The sequence below is a fragment of the Pelodiscus sinensis genome, chromosome Z (assembly GCF_052426305.1).
Source record: "Pelodiscus sinensis isolate ZL-2025 chromosome Z, ASM5242630v1, whole genome shotgun sequence".
NCBI lineage: Eukaryota > Metazoa > Chordata > Testudines > Trionychidae > Pelodiscus > Pelodiscus sinensis.
Genome location: NC_143085.1, coordinates 30,258,078 through 30,281,875, shown reverse-complemented (window position 1 = coordinate 30,281,875; position 23,798 = coordinate 30,258,078). Strand labels below are relative to the sequence as shown.

General features: G+C 45.9%; 1 protein-coding gene across 3 annotated transcripts in view; it reads right to left on the bottom strand.

The window, feature by feature from the left end:
• Positions 1-3,115: 3,115 nt before the first annotated feature.
• The window catches only part of P2RX7 (purinergic receptor P2X 7), a 44,027-nt gene continuing 23,344 nt past the window's right edge, over positions 3,116-23,798 (bottom strand). For 2 of the 3 annotated variants that reach the window (XM_006135168.5, XM_075898602.2), the window contains 5 exons: positions 10,909-11,002; positions 9,794-9,859; positions 9,586-9,699; positions 7,809-7,907; positions 3,116-6,085 (listed from right to left, as the gene is read on the bottom strand). In XM_006135168.5, the coding sequence (XP_006135230.1) occupies positions 5,600-6,085; positions 7,809-7,907; positions 9,586-9,699; positions 9,794-9,859; positions 10,909-11,002 (859 nt within the window). In that variant the 3' untranslated portion in view covers positions 3,116-5,599. The remainder of the gene's footprint in view (positions 6,086-7,808; positions 7,908-9,585; positions 9,700-9,793; positions 9,860-10,908; positions 11,003-23,798) is intronic. The other variant, XM_006135169.5, reaches the window with a different exon arrangement.

Genomic DNA, 23,798 nt, shown 5'->3' with positions numbered 1-23,798 from the left:
ACTTGCCCATCCCTGGTTTACAGTTTGGTTCAGTGACTCTCAGCACCCCATGATACAAATTGTTCTAGTGCCCTTGTTCATAGCCCTTTACATAAAGGAGCATGACACACTTATTGCTCACTTCATGTTCAAAATTCACGGACTGGGTCCAAAAATCATGAGATTTTAAAAAATAATCAATTTTAGGTCTTCTTAATTTGTCACCTGGCTTGTGAGCCTTTGGAATGCACTATGTGCTTTCAAGCTTTTCTCTACAACCACAAGGTTTAAAAATGCACTTTTTAAAAATACTGAAGCCGAGATTTTCATGAAAACTCTGGTTCCAACAGCTGGGATGTTAAGATAAACACAGAATGCTGTGAGGCTCATGTCAGAATGACAAGAGCTGGCAATGCTGACTGAGATCTTTAACAAAGACAAATTTAATCCCAAGCAGTTAAGTAGATGTGTTAAACAAAAAACAGAGTTCTCATCAGTGAGAACAAGACCCATTTTGTTTGCAGCTGATCAGGGTTTCACTTCTGCAGAGACTTTGATAACATTGCCCAATCATCCAGAGTTTACCATAGACCAATGGTGGATACAACTATAATTTTAATTATTATTGAACACATCAGTAGTACCCAAAAAGATCTAAATGAGGAGAAGCCCTCCCATTGTGCTAGACCAGTGGTCTCCAATCTTTTAAGGTCACCTTTTCAATTTAAATGTAATGTAAGATCTACCTCAAAACAAAATACTCTGGCCTGGATTTCTTCCAGCCTCTTCTCTGAGGCCTTGCCCCTCTTCCACCCCTTCTTTGAGGCCTCACCCTGCTCACTCCAGCCCCCTTCCTCACTCACTTTCACTGGTCTAGGGTAAGGGGTTGGGGTGCAGGCTCTGGTCTTAGGCCAAGGAGTGTGGGAGGGGCTCTGGGCTTAGCCCTCGGTGGCGGATTGGGGTCCAGAAGGGCTTTCAGGGTGCAAGCTCTGAGAAGGAGTTTGGGTGCAGGAGGACTCACTTCTGGGGCAGGAGATTGGGTACAGGAGAGGGCTCAGGGCTGGGATGGGGTTCAGGAAGCAGGCTCTGGCTGGGCACCATTTAACTGAGACAGCTTCCAATTGGTAGAACGGGGGTTAAGGCAGGCTTACTCTTGCCCTGGCCTTGCTCCACTCCTGAAAGCAGCTGGCATGTACAGCAATAGCTCCATGGTACCATGGGCTGCCCCTCATCCACAGGCACTGAGCCCACAGCTTCTATTCCCCAATACTGATCAATGGGAGCTGCAGGCATATTAGAACTCACTACTCAAATAATTAAATTTAAGCACAAGAGAGAAATGAAAATTATGAAATGCACAAACCAGTCAAAAAACAAAAATAACCCACTTTGCAAGCAGTAAAAGGAATAATAACAATCTCCCCATGTATGTGTTGTGTCGGGAGATGAAAGTGAAGGACAGTGTGTCTGTGAGAATGACAGAGACACACACAGTGTGAGAGTGACAGAGATTTGCATTGCCAACCTCCCTCCATCCCTTAGTCTACACTGCAGGGTTTTTGTGCAAGAAGCCTTTTGCAAAAGAATTGTTGCACAAAAACTTTGTTGCGCAAAAGTTCATCCAGTTCTCAAAGCGCATCAGAAAAGTGATGTGCTTTTGTGCAAGAGAGCATCCACACTGCATGGACACTTTTGAGCAAGAAAGCTCTGATGGCCATTCACAGAATGGCCATCAGAGCACCTGTGCTTTTTCCCATAGGGGTTTCTTGCACAAAAACCCCTGCAGAGTGTCCAGACATGCCTTTTTACGCAAGAGCTGTAGCGCAAAAAGGAGTTATTCCTCCTGGGAAGAGGAATAACTCGACTGGCAAAAGCCCTCTGTCCTGTTGATTTACTATAATTTTTTTTTTGCGCAAAAACGTGCTTCAGGTGTGGCTGCTCTGCCAGTTTTTGCGCAAAAACCTTGTAGTGTAGACATAGCCTGTGCGGAAATGGGGTACAGGAGTGGGAGGAGGAGGGATACCCTGACATCAGTGCCCTCCCCTTTGTCCCTCCCACACCCTGCACAGGCAGGAGGCTCCCAGGGGGCAGCTCCAAGGCGGAGGGCAGGAGGAGCATGACAGTGGGTAGAGGGGCAACTGAAGTGCCAGCGCTTGATAGTTTCTTGGCCAAACCAGTCAGGATCACCTGTCAGAGGCTCCAAGATCTACTGGTAAATCCTGATCTACTGGTTGGTGACCCCCTGTGCTAGAGAGATGAAGGGAATGCTACAAGTGTTTTATACAAGTAATTTTTTTTAGAGTTTGTGTTATGTTGTGCATACTTCCTACCCCAAGAAAAGACTCAACTAGAAACTCCCGACGTGTTTAGCATCTACAGGAATGAAAATAGGTCTAAAAGGGTAGCTTGCAATGAAAGCAAAAAAGATCCCACTACACTTTAGGATCAGATAACCAGGACAGTATAAAAGGTTGAAACAATAAATAGGGACCATGGGTGGCTGTAGAAAATCAGGCCAGAAGATCAATGTCTTCAGTTTTCAGCTGCTGCTGATGTAGTTTTAAACAGCCAAGATATATGGCTTCTGGTATGGTAGTTTTCGCAGGAGCGGAGCAGATTACAACAGTATTACACACACAAAAACAATGTGTGTGTTCAAAACTGCTGGCAGATGAAACTCACTGGCTCAGAGTCTCCCAACAGTTACACTTGCAGCACACAGAAGTCAGATTGTTGCTGGGAAGAAAGTGAGAGAGAAGCTGGCCCAGTATAGTTATAAACATCTAACCAAGGCCCCAGTTCAGCTCTCATTTACAGTGAGGAGAGAATTGCTTCCTAGGTGTCTTAGATTCCCCATTTATCTCTTCCCTTAGATCAAATCCTTTACTGTATTTATTCTCTCTTATAAATTTGATCAGACATTCCAAACAATTGAATTGCAGTGTGATACCAAACTTAACTTTAACTTTGAAAGGAGACATTATTTGCTAAGGACAGCAACAAAAGCTCACAGTTCTAGAGTTTTGGAAGCATGGGTAGTAATAAAAATTATTTTTAAATCTCTAAAGGGGGGAGGGGAAGAAATTTAATGTATATGGTACTGCTAAATGATTAAGGAGAGTCTTTCACTCTCCTGTGGATTGATTAAACACTATTTATTAATGGAAACAGTCAAAACTGGCCGCAAGTTTTAAAAAATTGCAGAATGAACATAAGAACATATTTAACAAGTCCTTAAAATGACAGTCCTAAACAAATATCTCAGGTTCCAATATCAGTAGTTCCAAAAGCAAAGAAAGTGTGTTAACCACTATACACTAATGTATGAATGTATCAGTACTAACTTTACAATTACAATACAGTCCCAATCCATAGCTACAATGAGATGCTGTTGCATGAATGTCAGTGCAATTAATGCATATTAAAAGTGAAATATTTTTCCAGACACCAGTTTTAAAAATATGTAAAAAAATTAAAACCAAAACTATAGAGTTGCGCAAATTTATGGTACTGCAGGACTGAAACTGGCCCCGTATATACTAATTAATATTCAGTTTGTCGCATTGCTGCAAATTAGCTAGTGAGACTGAGTCAAAGTACAAGAAAATCCCCCAAATCAATGCACAGGTTAATCCAGGGCTACTCAACATGTGACCCATGGCCCACGTGCAGCCCTCAGTGCCATTTGGGTTTACATGGGGCTCAACACGCAGCCCGCGGGTGAGATCTTTTGAACTTGGGCTCCACTGGGAACACCCTCTACAACAGTGAGGCATCTCCCAAGTGCATTGAAAGAAGCAAGCAGACAGGCTGGCTGGAACAGACAGGTACAGGGTGTTGGTGTTTCTAGCCCCCCAGAGAGGAGGTGCCAGGGGCACTGTGTGAATGAAGCTATTTGCATGTATTTGCATATATAATTGCATGTATAAGCAACCACACTTAAGTTGCGGGCTTCGGCATGTGCTATGAGTATCATTGCGGCCCTTGGGGCTTCCAAAGTTGAGTAGTCCTGGGTTAATCATATATTTTCAGTCTCAAGGCTATATATACTGCCATGAGACTGCATACTGCTATGCAATTGGTTCCATTACACAGATGTCATCATGATGCCATCATGAATTAGCACCTGAGTAAATGACAAAAGAATTTGATCCAAGGTTTCTGAAAATACTGTAGAAAGGCAGTGAAAATGTTGTTGTTTCAATTCCTCTATCAGTGATGGGCAACCTTTGAGGCCCTAGTATTTTCCTACTTCCCCCCACACACACTTTTAGAGTGCTGTGAATCAGCTGATTTGCAGCATTCAAGCTGTGAGAGGGATGGGGAGGAGCAGGGTGTGAATCAGCCAATTCTTGGCACTCCAGAAATGCTGGGAGGAAGATTTGGAGAAGGAGCATGGCATACTCAGTGGAGGAGGCAGGGAAGAGGCCAGGCAGGGATTTGGGGGAGGGCCTGAAGAGGAGGGAGAGCCACTCTTGGCAAAATGAGAAGTGACATGTAGTTAAAGCAAGGGCACATGTGAGGCTCATACTAATCGCACACAACACTGTGAGAGCCATATTCTCCCTCTGCTTTTTGTTACTTTGCTGGTAATTTAATTTGCCTCTAATAATGCATCACTTTGTGTTGAAAAGGCATGATAAAGGGAGAGAATCAAGTGTAATGCATTTAATTTTATTCTTAGGGTCATGGTTAGTGCACATGGTTAGTGCAATTTCAATCTTGCAGCCCACTGAGATGAAGGATGGCTACTCATGCAGCCCACTCACAAGACTTGGTTGCCCATCACTTTTTCACATAATAACTGCAGTTAAAAACGCTTCTCCTGTGTTACTAATATCACTCAAGGTGAGCTGGTTTCCTCTGATAACAGATTTGATTGACCACAAATCTGAAAGAATCTAAAATCTCACATAATTTGTGGATGACTTTGTACATAAAATACACACACACAGGGGGCCCAATCCCACAAGCCTGTTCTCCTTAGGATTGCTTGTCTGACTACGGACCACTCACATGAATAATGGTTTGAAGGACTGGGCCCAAGCAAGCTATAATACTCTATAGTTCTAAAGCATCTTTCATCCAAGGCTCAAAAGCCTTTTACTAAGGTAGGTATTATCCCAGGCTTGACAGATGGGGAAATTGAGACATTGAGAGGCTAAGGGTCAAATTTTCAAATGTCCTCTAATTTTGGTTTTCTGAATGTTTGGGTTCCCACCTTCAGACAGTTGTTGGCACAATCTAGTTTTCAGTTAGAGTGTTGAGTACTCAGAATCTCTGAACATCAGGACCAAGGTATCCAACACTGAGCATACAAAAATTGGAGCTGCATTTGAAAACTATGGGCCAAGTGCCCTATCCAAGGACAGAGATCGTGTCAGTGGCAGAGTGAGGAACAAAATCCAAGACTCCTGACTCTCAGCTGCCTGTGCTAAACACTAGGTAATACTGCCACATTAACACAATAGCATATGGAATTCAAGCACACAGCAGCAAACTGGAAATCAAACCCTTTTCTTTTAGAAATGTCTCCTAAGAGAAATTAACAAGGCTTGACTGTGAGAAATAAACTGGATTGTGGTGCTGAAGCTATCTCATGGTTGATACTTAATAAAGTTTATTTCTGAACCTCCAAACCAGTGTAATTGCCATCCTCACTGGGATAAGTTTCTCTGATCTTCCATCTGCAGCAGCTCGGCATCAGGGCACTGCTCTCCATCTCAGCAGAGCCAAAACGCCAGTGAATGTACTGTCTGTAAGCACAGTGACGAAGCTGGTTATTGACAGTCTCAGTATTCAAGTCCAACAAGGGATCTTTGTAAAGCAGGATAAACTCCAGTGTTGATCTAGAAAGAACAAGCTGCTCAAACAAAGCCGAGGTTGTAATGCATGACCCTTCTCTTCTTCGGCAACAGAGTTGCTCCCGGAAAGCCTGCGTTTGATGGCATCTCCCACAGCAGCACCAAGAAGGCCGGTCATGAGATGGAGAAGTTTCCCCTTTACTTTCAATGGGCTGCATCTCATGGGCTTGTGCTAAGGCAGGGATGTGATGAGGAGACTGTGCTGTGAGCTTGATCATGTCAGTAAAATCCCCAGTGTATCTCTGCAGCCAAAACATTATCAGAGGAGACATAGTGAAAATGAGAAAATCCAGCATTTTCTTTGCTCTGTGTCAGCATCTGCACTTACCTGTCATCAGAGAATCCCTGGGTATTCACAGATTTGATTCTAACTGCTCAACCTTCACATTTAATGCTACAGGCCCAGATATAACAACAGTAAAGAGGCAGATCAGGTAAATGAACCATTTAGGGTTTGAATTCTAATGCAGAACATACCCTTATAGTTCATTCCCACCTCACAAGCAGCAGGCTCAGAATATTATTTTAAATAGGTTTTGTATGTTTTTCCCCAATGACTGGCTGCATTGGGGATTGGATTGTATGCGATATTGTTGAAGCTGAAGACATTAGAGAGACAAGGTGGGTAAAAGGAGTCTTTTATCCATATTGTAGTCACAGCACGGGCCTCTGCAGGAGAAGTTTACCCCATGCATGTCTGTCCATGTTCCTTAATCCTTGCATTATGTATTATTAGCACTGGATGAGAATGTCTATTTTGTGATCCTTGGCTTGTCTCTGGAGACAGCCAGGAAGAGATCCAATGAGTGCCAATTATAGTGGTGGTCTTTTTGTGATGTGAACAGCCACCCAATGGGACTGAGAACTCCCAAGGAGTATGTCAATTCTGCAATACAAGAGCTGTGGCATCGGCTGCAGCTGGTTTGGGTCAGCTTACTCAGGCTCACAGGACTCAGGCTGCAGTCTAGTCTCTGAAAACCCACCATGGGGGAGAGTCTCAAGGCCAGGGTTCCAGCCTGAGCCTATAAGTCTGCACTGCTATTTCTATCCCCACAAGTTCAGGTCAATCGATCCTGGCTCTGAGACTCTGGTTACATCTACACTCACAGCCCATATCCATGCTCTGAAATTGATCCACTGGCAGTCAATATAATGGGTCTAGTTAAGACCACCAAACCGACCACAGATTGCTTTCCCATCAACCCTATAACTCTACCGTGGATTAAAAGAGCAAGGGAAGTCAATGGGAGAGTTTCTCCCGTTGATTCCCTGCAGTGCAGAACCCTGGTAAATCGACTCAACGCATGTCAATTCCAGTTATGTTATTCATGTAGCTGAAATTGCATAGCTTATGTTGTCTTTCTGTTATAGCAGGGGTGGGGAACCTAAGCTGGATGCAGCCCATAGCTTGCCTGGTTCTGGCCCCCAAGGCTCACTCCCCCCTCCCCCCGCACTGGGGAGCCCACCCTAGCACTCCAGCCCCACCCTGCTGCCCTGCACAGCTGGAGCTCACAAAATCTACTAGGCTGGGCCTTCCTAGGCTCTAGTGTATGAGGGGAATGTGAGGAATGTCTTTCTCCTTCTCAGTCTGGGGCCATTTCAGTGAAGGTTGTTTTTTTTATTTTGCTTCTCACTTGTGTCCAGCTCCCACCTGACTTTTCTGTGGGTCAGCAGCCCCCAACCCAAAAAGGTTCCCCACCCCTGTGTTATAGCATAGATGTGGCCTCTGTGCTACAGGTTTGTTATTGCTATGGAGATGTACCCCAAGTTGTTTCACACAGGAGTAAGAACACCTACAAAAGAGACCTTTTAGTTTCCAGGCAAGTTCCCAACACAGTCAACTTCAGACACTTCCCAAGATCACAAGAGTAGTTCTTCCAAAATTTAGCTAAAAACTTGGGGAGAAAACGTAAGTCATTCACAAAATACATCCCCAAAGCCAACAAAGTAAAGGCTTGCGTTTACCTGAACAATCTCGCCTTTAACATTCTGTAGACTTGTCCTCAACTGTTTGTCTACCAGAATAATGTGTGGCTCATCAACAAATGACACGTACATCAAGGTCTGTGAGACAAAAGACATTAGAATCCTCAGCTGGCATATTTATTTAACATACTCAGGACTTACACTCTATTGATCTGACCCATAACTAGAATCCTGTCTCACTCAGATAAAAATCTTGCTGAAGTTATAGGGGGTAGCATGGAAGAAGGCAGGGCATTGGGAGCAGGTAAGGAAGATAAAGGGAACAATCAGGTGTTAGCTTTGGCTGGAGCCCAGGGAGCGGGAAGAGAGGAGGATGGAGCTGCAAGTGGGAGTTAGATTCTACAAGGCTTTAGAGTTAAGCTTTTGAGCTGAGATTCGGGCATGTAACTTTCTTACCCCAGATCTACAGTAAAAGGGAACACCGAATCAAGATATACAACTCCTGCTACATTAATTATGTAGCTGGAGTCAATGTACCTTGTTTTTAGTTTCCATGCTGTCCCCACAGCAGGAGGCTGATGGGTTTCCCTTACTCCTTGCAAAAGCAGGAGTACCAGCCACCAACAAGGGTGCCTCTGAGTTTGATTTAGCGAGTCTTTAGGTCCTGCCTCTTCCCCACTTCTACCTGCCCTTTCTCTGCCTCTATCCCACTTGCTCCAAGCTCCCTCCCCTGAGCAATGCAGTCTGGAGCTGTAGCAGGGCTCTGGCATGAGCAGCAGAGGTTGCCCTTCCCCCCTGCCCTTACCAACAGTGGCAAGGGAAACTGGAGCAATGGGGCTCCACTCCCTTGGCTGCCGGTCACACTGTTCCACTTGCTGGCAATGAATGCAGACGATCAGTCCCGCTCTCCACCCAAGTGACGTGGCCAGCAGCCAGGGGAGCAGAGCCATGCTGCTCGTCTTCCCCCTGCCATTTTAAGTGTGTATGATGGGTCCAACCCCTGATGTGAGTACTAGACTCTTGCTAGTCCCCCAGGGCCAGCCAGAAGCTCTGGCCTCTTGTCCCTCCCACCCATAGCATTTGGGGAGTCGTGTGCCTCCCCTCCCCACACGTTGCCCCTGACGGGAGGAAACTCCCATTGAAGACAACCCTCCCTCTACCACTGTGGTTCTCAACCCACAGCCCAATCATTACATAACTTCACCCCGTGTGACAGCTTTGGGACCTGTGGAAACCACCCCCACAGATTCCTATTGATGCTCACAATAGGAAACACCTCTTCCTCTTGGGGACCACAGGAATGTGCCGACAGCTGAGTGAAGCAAGCAGTGGGAAGCCAATCTAGCCCCGCTGTGCTGTTGGTAGTGGCTGTTGAGACACCTGGCTGGAGTTGCGCTTCAGAGCAAGAATATTGCACCAGGATCCCATAGAACTTGCTGCCCATGCTCAGGCCTTGAGTCCACAGCCTCCACAAACTGCAGAGCCTGGCTCTGTGGGGTTTCCCAGAAGCCCTGTGCCTGGAGGTTTTTGGGGTACTGGCTGGCTGAGGAAGGAAGTTTGGATCCCTAATTATAAGGACCCACTGGCCACTTTTCTATGTAGCTGTCTACAAGGAGTTCTGCAGTGCTGAAGTCCACTATTCTACTCACATCACTCTCCACATGCAACCCACTCCTGCAAGGTGCACACTGGGTGTAGGAGAACTCAGACCAGCTGTGTGTTGGGAATGAATCCACAAAGACCTGATGAAGGGCACAGTGAAGGACACAATACACTATATTTTCCTACTATTCAAGCAGTTAATTGCATCCCTTACCCACTTTGGCCCCGGAGCAGACTCGCACTTCTTCCTGAAGTAATATTTCTTGATGGATGCCTTGCAGCAGGGAAAAGTGTATGAAGTAATAAGAAAATCAATAAGGAACTGAGCCTGCATGCAAAAGAAGAGAAAGCAGTGATTCCATTTTCTTAATGAGGCTGCATCTCCAAAGCAGTTCCATCAGTACAGGAAATAAATCTCTTACCAAGCCAAAATAGGACAGCACAGACCCGATGTATACCAGCAGCTCAAAGATGTTAAACTGTCCAGCCTGAGGCAAAGCAGAAGAGAGTAATTTGAATTCAGACCATCTCCCGTCAGTTTGTTGAAGAACAGCAACAGTTGCTGCATGATTGGGCTCAGCCAAAGCTGTGACATATGCAAGGTTTCTAGCTTGTCTGACTTGATTGGACTTCAAGTACCTAACTGGGTGGAATGTGTTTAAATTAAAGGGTTGTTTTACTGCATCCAACTGGGAGCTAAGGATTCCCTTTTAGCCCTGTCACTCTCTGCTGGAAGGACCAGTTGTCTTCTTCCAATCACAGCCAGTTGCTTTTCCCAAGGTTCCCTTCCCAGCTGGAAAGGGAACCAGAAATAGGTAAGAAGTCCTCACCTGTACAAATCAACAATGACACAAATGTTCTCTCTTCACTGATTCTCCCCCTTCAGTAGGAACTTCTTCCTCTCAGCTTCTGACAGCAGGAAAGAAGCAGTACTCTCTTCTGGATACATTGATTCCACTTTAAAAAGGGCCCAACCGCATTATCTGCTCCTCCCTCATGCTCAGACCTATGAGTGGTACCTAACCTGCCAGCCTAGAGACCAAGCCTTGATCTCTGCTCCCACCCCATGGCAAGGCTGAGTTTGAAGATGCATTGCATAAGACTTGATCCTGCAAAGTGCCTAGGATTCTGAACTCCTTGCAAAAGTGGTCCTCCATTTCTGTAGTGTTTTGAAGATGTCAAACTCTCTCTTAACAGGGATAATATGTAATAATTATACCATGCCCTTTAATGGCACCTCCCCTCCAATAACCTCAGTGCAAACAGGTACTGAGCACGACCTCTGTTTTACAGATAGGGGAACTGAGCTACAAAGAGGGGAAGTGACTTGTCCAAGGTGACAGAGAAAGTCACCGTCAGAACCAAGATTGTTACCAGGTCACCCCACAGTCATTGCTGTAATCACTAGGAAGAGCTTTCTCCCATAAGGGCTGTACTGTTATTACTGGAGTTATTTTTGCCAAAGGGTCAGAAATTCTCCTTTCTTTTTGGAAGCACGCAGGTTTGCAGCCGGGATGAGAAAGAGGGTTGCATTTACTGTGCCGAAGACGAGGATGTCGAATCGTATTCCATAGGCTTTGATCAGTGTCCGCTCCTCCTTTCCATTGGGGAGTTTGTAGTACTTCGCAAATCTGTCAAAAATCAAACAATAAGCTTAGAAAAATCAGAGCAATGTGCAGAAAGGGTTCTTCGGTGCGGAATCAAAAGGTGACTTTTTGAGTAAAGGCTCTGGAGAAGCCATCAGCTACTGGAAAAGCAGAAAGAAAATCCTAGGATCTCAAGATTTCAGTTCCTGGCAATGGTGGGAACCCTACTGTCTCCCAGGCACTGGTGCTTTTACCACTTTGTTGTTTGGGGGTTTCTAGTCATTTCTGCTGCTCTGTTTCCAAGCATCCATGAAAGTATTAGCTGCAAGGATAACTCAGGGTATGTCTACCCTACAGAGTTTTTTGGAAAAATGGCCATCTTTCCGATAAAACTTGAATTACATCCACATTGCAATGACATTCTTCCAAAAGTAAATCGAAAGAATAGTTTTTTTTCTGACAGCAGTACTCCTCTTTCTACAAGGAAGAACACCTTTTCCAAAAGAGTTCTTTTGGAAAAAGGCGTGTGTGGACGGGGAGGAGGGTTTTCTTTCAAAAGAAGAGGCCTCCAAGAAATAACACAGGTGCCTTGGTGGACACTCCATCCATACTAATCACAACTCTATAGTTCCTGTCTCCTGCCAGCTCTTAAAGCTGCAGGCAGGGCCGGCTTTAGGAAGTGCAGGGCCCAATTCAAACCATTTTGGTGGCCCCTTCCCCCCCAGGATTTTTTGTTGATTAAAAAAAAACCCCACAACAAACCACAAACACACACAAATATCACATCAGAAGTAGATCTGATCAAAATGTTTATCTATATAATTGAACATTTTTTTAAATAAAATGCCATCCTTTATTATGCACAATTTTACACAAAATTAAATCAGTTGCCTTAAGTGTAGGTCAAATATTTTCAATTGTAAACTATTCAATTTTTTCAATAAAGTTTAAAGTTTTATTTTTAAAAAGTTACTAGAGAGTGTTGCAGTTTTCTGTTACATTGATTTACTTTTTAAATAGCAAGAATGGAGTCTTTGTTAAGAAAGTGACAGTTCTGTGGTCAAATTCCAGTCCTTAGTGATTTCAGCACCAATGATCTCACTAGGTAATATGGTACCTCACCACCATTGCCTCTTTTGCACTGCCCTTCAACACACTGCCTGCATGTTGAGTCCAAGGTCAGTCTACACAAGATTTTATCAATGATTTTTGCTCAAGCGATCACTGAGACAAGGCAAGGACTCTCAACTGATTCTAGTCAGCTCTGCCTTTAAACACTGGGGCTGTGTCTACACTGCACCCCTTTTCCGGAAAAGGGATGCAGATGAGACAAGTCGGAATTGCAAATGAAGCAGGGGATTTAAATACCCCCCGCTTCATTTGTATAAACATGGCTGCCGCTTTTTTCCGGCTCGGGGCTTTGCCAGAGAAAAGCACCAGGCTAGACGGGATTTTTCAGAAAATAAAGCCTTTTCCAGAAGGTCCCTTATTCCTGATTTTAAGAGGAATAAGGGACCTTTCGGAAAAGGCTTTATTTTCCGAAAGATCCCGTCTAGACGGGCACTTTTCTCCGGCAAAGCCCCAAGCCGGAAAAAAGCGGCAGCCATGTTTATACAAATGAAGCGGGGGGTATTTAAATCCCCTGCTTCATTTGCAATTCCGACTTGTCTCATCTGCATCCCTTTTCCGGAAAAGGGGTGCAGTGTAGACACAGCCTGGATGTAAAGTGTCAGATATAATTGAGGACTCCCAAATAGACTCTACACCACCAGAAATAAAACCTGTTTCCATCTTCTGTGACTTTCAGTTAGATGTTACTCACTATCCTCTGCTTAGTGTTCAAGTTATGGTAGACCCTAAGCCAGGTCATATTAAGTTCAGGTCTTTAACCTTTTAGTCATACAATATGGATAACAACATTTCATTCTCCCAGCTCCAAGTCTTAAGTGAATTTCAACCCCAAAGAGCCAAAATTGATCACCTTGACACAGCAAGTGTGTCTACTGATCTCTGTGGCAAAGTAGGTTGTCTATATAAATAAGTCTGCTCCTGAAGCCTTTCCCTACAGTTGATTAACAGATGGCAGTAGATAGCTCATTCAGACCACTGGCTGATAATAGTTAGTCACCCTGACCAGTCATTAACCATAGTCATGGACTCACCCTACTCTCCATTGTCTCTATGATTCTCTGATGCCCTGTGACAAAAAAGGAGGGTGGAAAGGGAAACTGAAGGGAGAGACCTCTCTAAATTCACCAAAGAGCAGTATTGCCAACCCAAAAATCACAAGGAACGCCTACACAAAGTTATGAGAATGATCTACAAATCATAAGATTTTTTAAAAATAAAACAAGTTGGATTTTTATTGGCCTTTTGTTTCTTGAGTATTTAGGGTTCATGTTTTAAAACTTTCCTCCTTAGCTGTAAGGCCCAGAAGTAGAGAACTTTTTGTAAATGAAAGCTGAGATTTTTACATAATCATTTGACTCCAGGCCTTTAGAAAAACACCAAATGTTTTGAGACTCATGGTAAAACAATGGAGGAATTCTTGTGAGCCCATGCTTTGCCCACAGTAAATTAAAAAAACAACAACAATATCTTCTCCACTAAACATCCTAATGAGATACTGCAAATGGTGAACTGAATTCAACAGCTCCTGATATGAACAGGTATCAACCTAGTTTTTCATATTTGAGATGGGTTACCAGGAATCATACATGACAATATGAAATCTTTCCACTCTCAAGTCAGCATAGTCACAAAACACCTATCAATTTGATCATGCATTTATTGGGTAGTGAAAGAGAAAGGAGGGGAATTAGTGTAGATAAATGTTCAAATTTAAAAAAAAAAGCCTGAAGGAATTAGGACTGGGCTCCTACATCTCACGTTCAGAACTGACTAGGACACTTATGACCAGATTTTCAAAGATGTGTAAAGATCAGATAGATATCTTTGAAGATCAGAGTTGGCAACTGTCTCTTTAGGAGCTTAATTACCTTTGAAAATCTGAGCTTAGATTTCCAAGTCCAATTTTCAAAAATGACTTTAGTCACTCAAGTGCTTTTGAAAATTTTAACTGGGGGCCTAAAGAGACAAAAATAGACAAAAGGCAGGAGATATAGTTTAAAAAACGTGTGACATCTATTTTTAACTAAATTTTACATTATTTTTCTCCCAAGGGCAACTGACACCTTTGGCCCCCTCACTACGCCACTGCCCCCCCCCTGCAGATCTATCCTCTTATGCATGTGCAAGATCTGTGAGAGCTGTCCCATGAATCTGCAGTTAGTGTCTGTGGCACCTGCTTTTGGGTGGTGTCTCAATGCTGCCACATTCACCTCCAAAGAGGGGGCTTCCCAAAGCAGGCCCTTGCTGCTGACTCCCAAGGCATCCTCAGGTCCTGTCTCTTTTCAATGGGCCCACTTCCCAGGGCTCATTGATCTTGGATCTGGCTTCCATCCCCTCTCCAACCTTTGCAACTGCCCAGAGGTGCTCACCTTCCACCCTATACATTCCCACCTCATTCACCCCACAGGGACAGTCTCTGCCTCACTTGTCCTAGGGACTATTCTACCAAGACGTAATACAGTTTCCATGTAAAAGGACTCACTACAAAGCTAAAAACTTCAATGAGAGAATGATTAATACAGAGACGTGTCTACATCTGCTGCAGGGAGACACCTTTGCCTGCCTCCACCCCTCTCCCCCAGAGTCTACAGCCCCATTGCAAAGCAGGGGAGTGGAAGGAAAGAGGCTGAGGCCCATCAATGGGACTGAAGCAGTCATGAGCAAGCCATGCCCGGGAGCCATTCTCCTGTCCATTGCTGGTGCAGTGTTGCTTCAGGCACACTGAAATGTAGTCACCTCTACGGTGGGCTGGACAGTTGTTTAACACCTGCACAAAGTTTCAAGCAGGGGGCAGTGCAGGCTGCCTTCCTGCAGAGCCCCCATCAGAACTACCATGCCCTCCTGCCTTAGGAAAAGAATAAACAGGAGGACTGGAAATTAACCTGCCCAGTCTCACGTCCCCTAGGCAGGGAATGAGCCATCTACATTAGGCCCCAGCTGGAGTATCATGTCCAGTTCTGGGCGCCACATTTCAGGAAACATGGAGAAACTGGAGAAAGTCCAGAGAAAATCAACACAAATGATGAAAGGACTAGAGAACATGAGATATGAGGCAAGGCTGAAGAAATTGGCCTTGTTTACCTTGGAAAAGAGAAGACCGAAAAGGGACATGAAGGCAGCTTTCAAGTATCTAAGGGTACGTCTACACTACCCCCCTAGTTCGAACTGGGGGGGGGGGTAATGTAGTCATACGGAGTTGCAAATGAAGCCCGGGATTTGAATTTCCCGGGCTTCATTTGCAGAAAGCCGGCCGGCGCCATTTTTAAATGCCGGCTAGTTCGGACCCCGTGCCGCGTGGCTACACGCAGCACGAACTAGCTAGTTCGGATTAGGCTTCCAAGAATTTAACTACTAAAACACATATCAACAGAAGATCATTACACTGACTACTTTTTTGTTTTGGCTCCCACTCGCCAGCCACGTGTTGCTCCCCACATAAACCCAAACTGCACCACGGGGCACAAACAAACTGGCCATGGGCAGCATACCAAGTTATTAATAAATATTTTTAAACCTTTACCTTTTCTCTCTGCTGCCATGTCTCCTCCCCTTGCTCCATCATCTCCCCTGGTGTCTGCTGCCCCCCCAACTACTCACCCTCTTCTACTATCCTGACTCCTGCCCTTCTCACTGCCCTCAGCCTTCCTGCACCCTGCCCCCCTCCACCAGCCCTTCTCTCCCCCCTGTGCCCACTCCTCCAATAGCCCCACTCTGATCAAGTGAGCTACCCCTCCTCATTCCCTCTTCCAACACTTCCGTCTACACACCTGCCCTGCCTCTCTCCTCTGGTGCTTGTCCCTCCCCTGCAGGTGTCTGCCCTTCTGCTTCACCCCAGAATCCCCTGGCACCTGCACCTTCCCTTAGCCCTGCACCCTCCTGGTGCCTCCTCCTTCCCTCACTGCCCCTGCCCCCTTTGCCCTCTTTTTCCCTAAGGCCCACCCCCTCACCACCCTCTGCCCCGTTCTCCTCCTGCCCCTCTGCGCCTTCACACATGATTTGTGCCCTCCCACCTTCCTCATGCCCACCCCTTCTTTCAAGCCTTCTCCCAGCATCTTCCCCTCTCCCTCTAGCCCCCAATGCCCTTCCCCTCTTCTCTCCTCTCCTCTCCCAGCATCACCCTGTCCCCCTTCCCACGGACACCTCCCCTCCTGTCCTTTCCCTCATTGTCTGCACTTGGCCCCCTGGCATTTGTCTCTTGGTGCCTTCTCATTTCTTCCCCTTCCCCACCCCACAAGCCCCTTCTCCTTCCCCTCTCCCTCCCCTGCTGCACAAGGCCCCTTACCCCCCTTCCCCTCCCCACAAACCCCTTCCTGAGCTCCTCCCCTGCTGCACAAGCCCCTTCCCCATCCCTCTGCCTCCGCCACTGCACAAGCCCCCCAAGCCGCTTCCCCAGCCCCTTCCCCACTACACAAGCCCCTCCAAGCCTCTTCCCTAGCCCCTTCCCCGCTGCACAAGCCCCTTCCCTACCTTCTGCCTTCCACATTGTGGGGCCGGAGTCTGCGCTCAGGCCCCACAGTTCGAATCCGGAGGCAGCCATTCGGTATGCCTCTGAGCAGTTTTAAAATCCCGGGCGTGAAGTGACATCACGCCTGTGCCTCGCCCACCTGCAACACCGTACATAGGCTGCAGCAGGCGGTGAAGGGGACCTACACAGAGCCACGCACAGGACGGTCCGGGGTTGGGGGTGGGAGGACGCATGGGGGGGGCCGGCAGGGGGAGCCAGGGCCCGCTCCAGGCAGAGCCAGGGGGAGAGACCCAGCTCCACATAATGGTGGAGCAGGGCCCCTGGCCCTGAATTGTAATGCCGGCCGGCACTTCCGCGTTCAAGGGTGAGGGGCTCCCTTAGGCGCGGGGCCCGATTCAATTGGTCGAATTGGTCGAATCGGCCTAAGGCCAGCTCTGGCTGCAGGCACCCAGGACAAGCCTTGTGGCAGAAAGCCAGCTGTGGACCATCACCCTGACCACGCTGCTATCCCTGGCACACAACTCGGAGGTATGGCCGAGCAACAAGCCCCCCGAGATCCCCTGGCCCTCACAGGCTCCCAGGACCCAGCCAGGGGCAGCAAATGCCGTGCTCCCTCCTGGTCTGGGGCAGAGATTCTGTCCCTCCCAGAGCTGTGCAGGCAAGAGACCACTCTGCAGGATCCCCACACCGGGAGGCGGAATGCTGACATTTATGGCTGGATGGTGGAGGCTCTAGCCGAGAGGGAACACCACCCTTGGACCAAGTCAGGAGCAAAGTCAAGGAGCTGTGCCAAGGATATGCCAGGGCCATGGAATTCCACAGCTCTCGCTCCGGGGCAGGAGCATACTTGTGCCCATATTACGAGGAGCTGTACAGAATCCTGGGAGGTGGTGAAGCCCTTTCCCCACCCATAATGGTGGACTCAGGACTTGAGATGCCCTTGATCACCCGTCCAGAGTTCTTTGATGAGGAGGAGGAAGAGGATGAGGAAGAGGACAAACAGCAGCTGCAGGAGGAGGAGGACACGGCCAGTATTGTCGCCCCCACCCTGGAGTCAGCACCCCAGGCCTGGACATCTCCCAGACATCCTCTGACGCCAGGGAGGGATCATCAGGTGAGTGCTGTCAGTTTTACACACACACAGAGGCCGGGGGAGGCGGGTGCAGAAGGGATGAAGAGCGACCAGTCACTTGGCCTGGGCAGTGTTCTATACTCCATGCACATGCAAGCACGCACAGTGGCAGTGTGCACCACACTGCCTCAGGAGCTAGCCCCGGAGCACCCACAGGCTCCTGCTCACAGGCTGTGTGGAGACCCCACACATGTCTGACCCCTGTGGTGATGCCCTCGCACCACCAGACACCGCTGGAAGCAGGGTGGGGCACAAAGGTGCATGCATGACCCCAAGCACTCCGAGAAGTGCCGCACACAGCACACAGACATGCCTGTATGCTTGAGGAACCACCTGCTCTTGAAGACAGCGCTGCCAGGTGCAGGTGTGTGTGTGTGGCCCCCATGGAAGGCCAGGCTGCTTCAGGCCCCTCTCCCGGACACTTCCCTTGCCTGCTTGTCTGTGGAACAAAAGGGATCAGAAGAGACTATGCAAATGAGAGTGCAAGAAATGCTAATGAGTGCTTCATTTCCATTGCCTCTGCTGACAAATTCCTGCAGGGTAGATGTAGCCTGACAGATATATTGAGAAATGTTCAATGCCATTCAGATCTGAACTCCAATACCAACATTCGTACCATTTCTCTTGGAATCATCACATGAGATTTTTTTCAGTGTGGTAAACAGATGTTGGCTCTATGGAGAGAAAATAATTCAATGTCGCACTGTCACTGCCAATGCCAATTTTATTTAGTGGTTAGTCTCCCAAGCAAACCAAAATCTCTGGTAAAAACAGCTTGTGTTCAATTGGACATGCCACCAGCTCAGCCCTCTGCTCTCTGATTACTCTCTATTCTCTCTTCCTGGGTTTCAATGAATCTTTACCCTCATCAGTAGCTGGAGCCACATCCGCCAGAACCACTGAATGACCTGACAATCCAGTTTGGAACTGCTCTCCATGGGTCATATTCTACCTCCAGTTCCTCTATCTAAGAAGACACACACTTGTTAGAACCTAAAATGGATGGCAAAAAACAGGGAGCAGAGGTGAGGTTTCCATTTGCCCTGTCTCATTGAAGCACCTCTGTGGGTATGCTGCTGAGCTGGGGCTCTGACTGTATTTGTCACCAAATCCAGGGGGCTGACGTCGAGTAGCAGCTGCACTCTGCAGTTTGCTTCCCTCCATTCCTAGCACGTACCCAATCAGGAGACTCTGTGCCAAGCAGGGCCCCTCCGTGGCTCATGCTGCACTGCAGTAACTATGCCGCCAAGGGCAGAGCAGGATGATTGTGCAGCAGTGTTTCCCCTTCACCCTAGATGTAATGGATCCAAGCAAGTAGAACAAACATCTGAGGCAGGAGGAGTTTCTGCGGGAGAAGTGGTACAGCCCCAGCCTCACCCTTCCTGTGAGGTCGGCTTCCTACTTTATGTGGGGGGCCCCCTCGAAAAGCAGGACTCAAGGGCAGCTGTTGGCTTAGGAAGCCTTGTGAGAATGGCTCCAGTGGAGCCCCAGGGGCAGAGAAGTGGAATGCGGGAGAATGAAGGGGACGCAGAGGCAGAGGGTCTTCACTTCGATGCTCCTGGCCTCCTGGTAATGTCCTGGAACTGATGTGTGGGCCCTGCAGTCTGGTCACTGGAGGAATCCCCTGCAAATTTCTTCCCCTAGCCCCTCCCATGGGTCTTCCCTCAGAGGGAGGCAACTGACCACAAGGCTGTTTTTACACAGTCCTTATACAGGCAAATGGCTGTGGGGCGGAATTTATGGCCTGAACAAAAACAGAGGCAGGACCAATGGGTTTGGTCCAACATGTCTGAGCATTCAAACACTGCTCTTCAAGAAGCAATTTATCCAGCACAGCAGGTTCTCATTAGAAATGTCAGGACTTACAGGAATTGCTGGGACTGCTCCTGCAAGGTGCAGAGAGTTTCCTGCTGAGTGCCACCCTGCCCACTTCCTACGGTCCCCTTTGACGTAGGACCCAAAAAGGCAATGTTTCCTAAAGCAGTCCAAGGCAGGCAGTGTCTGTCAATCCCTTGATACCTGCAGATCACCCACCAGACAGCTTTTGCTGACTCCCACCTGCTGTAGCACAGCCTCCTCCTATATCTGTTCTGCAGAACTCTGAAGTGCTTTTAATCTGCATTCCATGTCTTGTGCTCATTAACTTCCCCTTTGCTGAGTTCTGTTCTGAAGGCAGTGACTCACTCATCGATATACAATGTAATGAGTTCTGCTTTCCCTGACTGCACAGACATGAAACACTCTTTTATCTTGTGTTCAACGGTTCTGCGATCTCTAACTGAGGCATGTTCTGCTGGCCAGCGTTTGGCTGAGCTGCCGTTGATGCCTGCTGCTCTGTAACATTCTATTTTGAGGTTTTACCAGTGTATTCAGGATGAGATAGTATCTCCCCTCCCCATAGCTTTTCTTTCCTCTGGAGGAGAGGACATTTTACATTTGCTTACAATGTCAGAGAAACTTTCTTCCTTGCAAAAGTTTTGTACTCTGATCTGATATATAAAAATGTCATTCATGACCAGCAGGGCTGTGGCCCATTGTATCTCAAATAGTTCTTCACATTTGGTGACTAATCTTGATACTATTTAAGTCTATGGAAAAATTCCCTTTTAAACTCATGAATGTAGCTCTATGCAGGCACTGATTCACCTGCGCAGAGCAATCTGCATGGTCAGGGCCTGGAACAACTTACCTTCCAGAACTTTATCATCACTCAGATGATAAAAAGGTCCCTGAAACACATTCCCCCTATGATTATCCTTATGCAGCCTCAATCTACTGTGACAAAGGTTCCCTGGACATCATAGAAGGACCTATTGCTCCCCAGACCTATTCAAGAATTCACAAGTTATTTAATACCTTTTATTTTGCACTTTACCATTTGACATTCCATCACATGTAAAATTAGTTTGAATTTGTTGAGGGTATGGCACAACCATGCAATCCTTATTCGCCCAAATACTCATTTTGAAGTCATCACAGCTACATTATATAAGTAAATCTGACTCACACGAACAATAGTTTTGCAAGATCTCTACTGAAAAGCTCTCCTGACATGTACAGGAATGAGAGGTCTATAGGGCAGACACTGGTCTATCTTATTATACCAGTGCAAATTAGAGGAGTTTTAGTGAACTCAGTGGAATTATTCCTAGTTTACAACAGTGTAAGTGAGAGCAGAATTTAGCCCCATCATAAAAACATAAGAACGGCCATACTGTGTCAGACCAAAGGTCCATCTAACCCAGTATCCTGTTTTCCAACAGTGGCCAGTGCCAATTGCCCCAGAAGGAGTGAACAGAACAGGCATCAAGTGATTCCTCTCCTGTCATCCATTTCTAGACCCTGACAAACACAGGCCAAGGACAGCATTCCTACCCAACCTGGCAAATAAGCATTGATGGACCTAACTTCCATGAATTTATATAATTCTCTTTTGAACTCTGTTACAGTCCTGGTCTTTATAACATCCTTTGGCAAGGAGTTCCACAGGCTCACTATGCACTGTGTGAAAAATAACTTCATTTTGCTTGTTTTAAACTTTCTATCTGTTAATTTCATTTGATGACCCCTAGTTCTTATGGGAACAAGTAAATGACTTTTCCTTTTTCACTTTCTCCATGTCTGCCATGATTTTATAGACCTCTGTTGTATCCCCCATGAGTCTCCTCTTTTCTAAGCTGAAAAGTCTCAGTCTTTCTAATTTCTCTTCATATAACACCCATTCCAAATCCCTAATCATTTTTGTTGCATTTTTATGGAACTTTTCCACTACCAATATATCTTTTTTGAGATGAGGTGACCACTTTGGTACGCAGTGTTCAAGATGTTGGTTTATCATGGATTTATGTAGAGGCAATAAGATATTCTCTCTCTTATTCTCTATCTCTTTTTTAATGATTCCTAACATTCCATTTTCTTTGACTTCTGCAGCACACTGACTGGATGTTTTCAGAGAAATAGCCATAATCACACCAAGCTCTCTCTCTTGAATGGTTATAGCTCAATTAGATCCCACCATTTTATATGTATACTTGGGATTATTTTTTCCAACGTGCATTACTTTGCTTTTGTCAACATTAACATTCATTTGCCTTTTTGTTGCCCAATCACCTAGTTTTGTGAGATCCTTTTGAAGCTCTTACCAGTCTGCTTTGTTCTTAACTATCTTGAACAGTTTAGTACCATATGCAAATTTTGCCACCTCACTATTTACCCCTCTCTCCAGACCATTTATAAATAAGTTAAATAGGATTGGTCCCAGTGTAGACCTTTGGAGGATACCACGAGTTATCTCTCTCCATTCTGAAAACTGACCATTTATTCCCACTTTTTATTTCCTGTCTTTTAACTAGTTATCAATCCATGAAAGGACCTTCCCTCTTATCCCATGACAACTTACTTTATTTAAGAGCCTTTGGGGAGGGTCCTTGTCAAAGGCTTTCTGGAAATCTAAGTAGACTATATCCACTAGATCCCCCTTGTCCACATGTTTGTTGACCTCCCTCAAAGAACTCTAGCAGATTAGTAAGGCATGATTACTCTTTACGGAAACCATGTTGACTTTTCCCCAACACATTGTGTTCATCTATGCATCTGACAATTCTATTCTTTACTATAGTTTTAACTAATTTGCCCGGTACTGATGTTAGACTACTGGTCTGTAATTTCAGGGATCACCTATAGAGCCCTTTTTAAATATTGGCATCACGTTAGCTATCTTCTAAAGGATAAGTTACAAACCACAGTTAATAGTTCTGCAATATCACATTTGAGTTCTTTTAGAACTCTGGGGTGAATGCCATCTGATCCTAGTGACTTGTTACTGTTAAGTTTATCCATTTGTTCCAAACCCTCCTCTAATGACACCTCAATCTGAGACAATTCCTCAGATTTGCCACTGCAAAAGAATAGCTCAGGTTTGGAAATGTCCCTAACATCTTCAACCAGTAAGACTGATGCAAAGAATTATTTTAGTTTCTCTGCAATTACCTTATCATCTTTGAATACTCAAGAGGAAAAAATTTACTCTGTGCAGAGTTATTCTAAGAACAATGGAGCTTTTTCACTTAAAACAGTAAATGTGCTTGGGGAAAAACAGCATATTCCAAAATAACTGTGGATTTTTTGGCAAGTTTTCTTTTCCTTTTTGTTTTAATTAGCCTCATCAGACTTGTCAGACCATTTTTCCATTAGAATCTATAGATCCATCAACTCACTGCCTATTACTCTTCACTTCCCTGCTTTAAAACTAACAAACAAACAAATTACACAACTTTGATCTTAAACTGCTGCACACAAATGGTCTCCTTGCTTTGCTTTTGTTCCTTTGGGTGGGCAGTTTTCTATGCTCTTGACAGCAACTGGTGAACAACACTAACACTATCAATGACATTGCATGAGCTGGCAATGTGTAAACTTCCCCAAGCAGACATGCCAGGGTTCACAGGAGTCAGTGTTCATAGGGCTGGGGGTTGTTTCTCAGGCTCTGACTGGTCACACTTCCACAATGCCAGGAATGGGCTTTCCTTGCAAAGAGCTAGCTGTGCTGAACTGTAGTAAAACGAGCTTCCTACAGATCTGTGACCAAAGGCATACAAATAATGTTAGTTACAGAGTGACCTCCTGCCTAGGTGCTCTGACACTGCCCATTCATTTTATAACAAACATAAACATTCACAAAGCAAACTGGCTGTCCTCTTTTCAAAACCCTTGTATGATGCCCATAAAAATCTTTACAACACTTAGGGAGTTGGAGTCATTTAGTCATGTCATTTCTTCCTTGCACACGGTAGGTTGCAAAGCTGGTACTCTGTACCACAGCTGGACTACCAGAGCATTCCCATCATGGACAGGATGCACAAGAGATGTTCTCTGTAAGATATTTTAATGCACTGCCAGGTATGGCTACTACTAGCTCAGGTACGGTATGTTACACACCGTATCACCAAGTGATTGAATTTTATAGGAACATTTTAGCATTCCATCACACTGAAACCACTTGCCCACCATGCTGACCAGTACTGTCTCATTGTTTCCTTGTGATACGCCATCTGTCTCTCAATACCCATTTGTTGCCATTGGTCTTAGACTGTAGGTTCCTTTTGTTGTGTTTT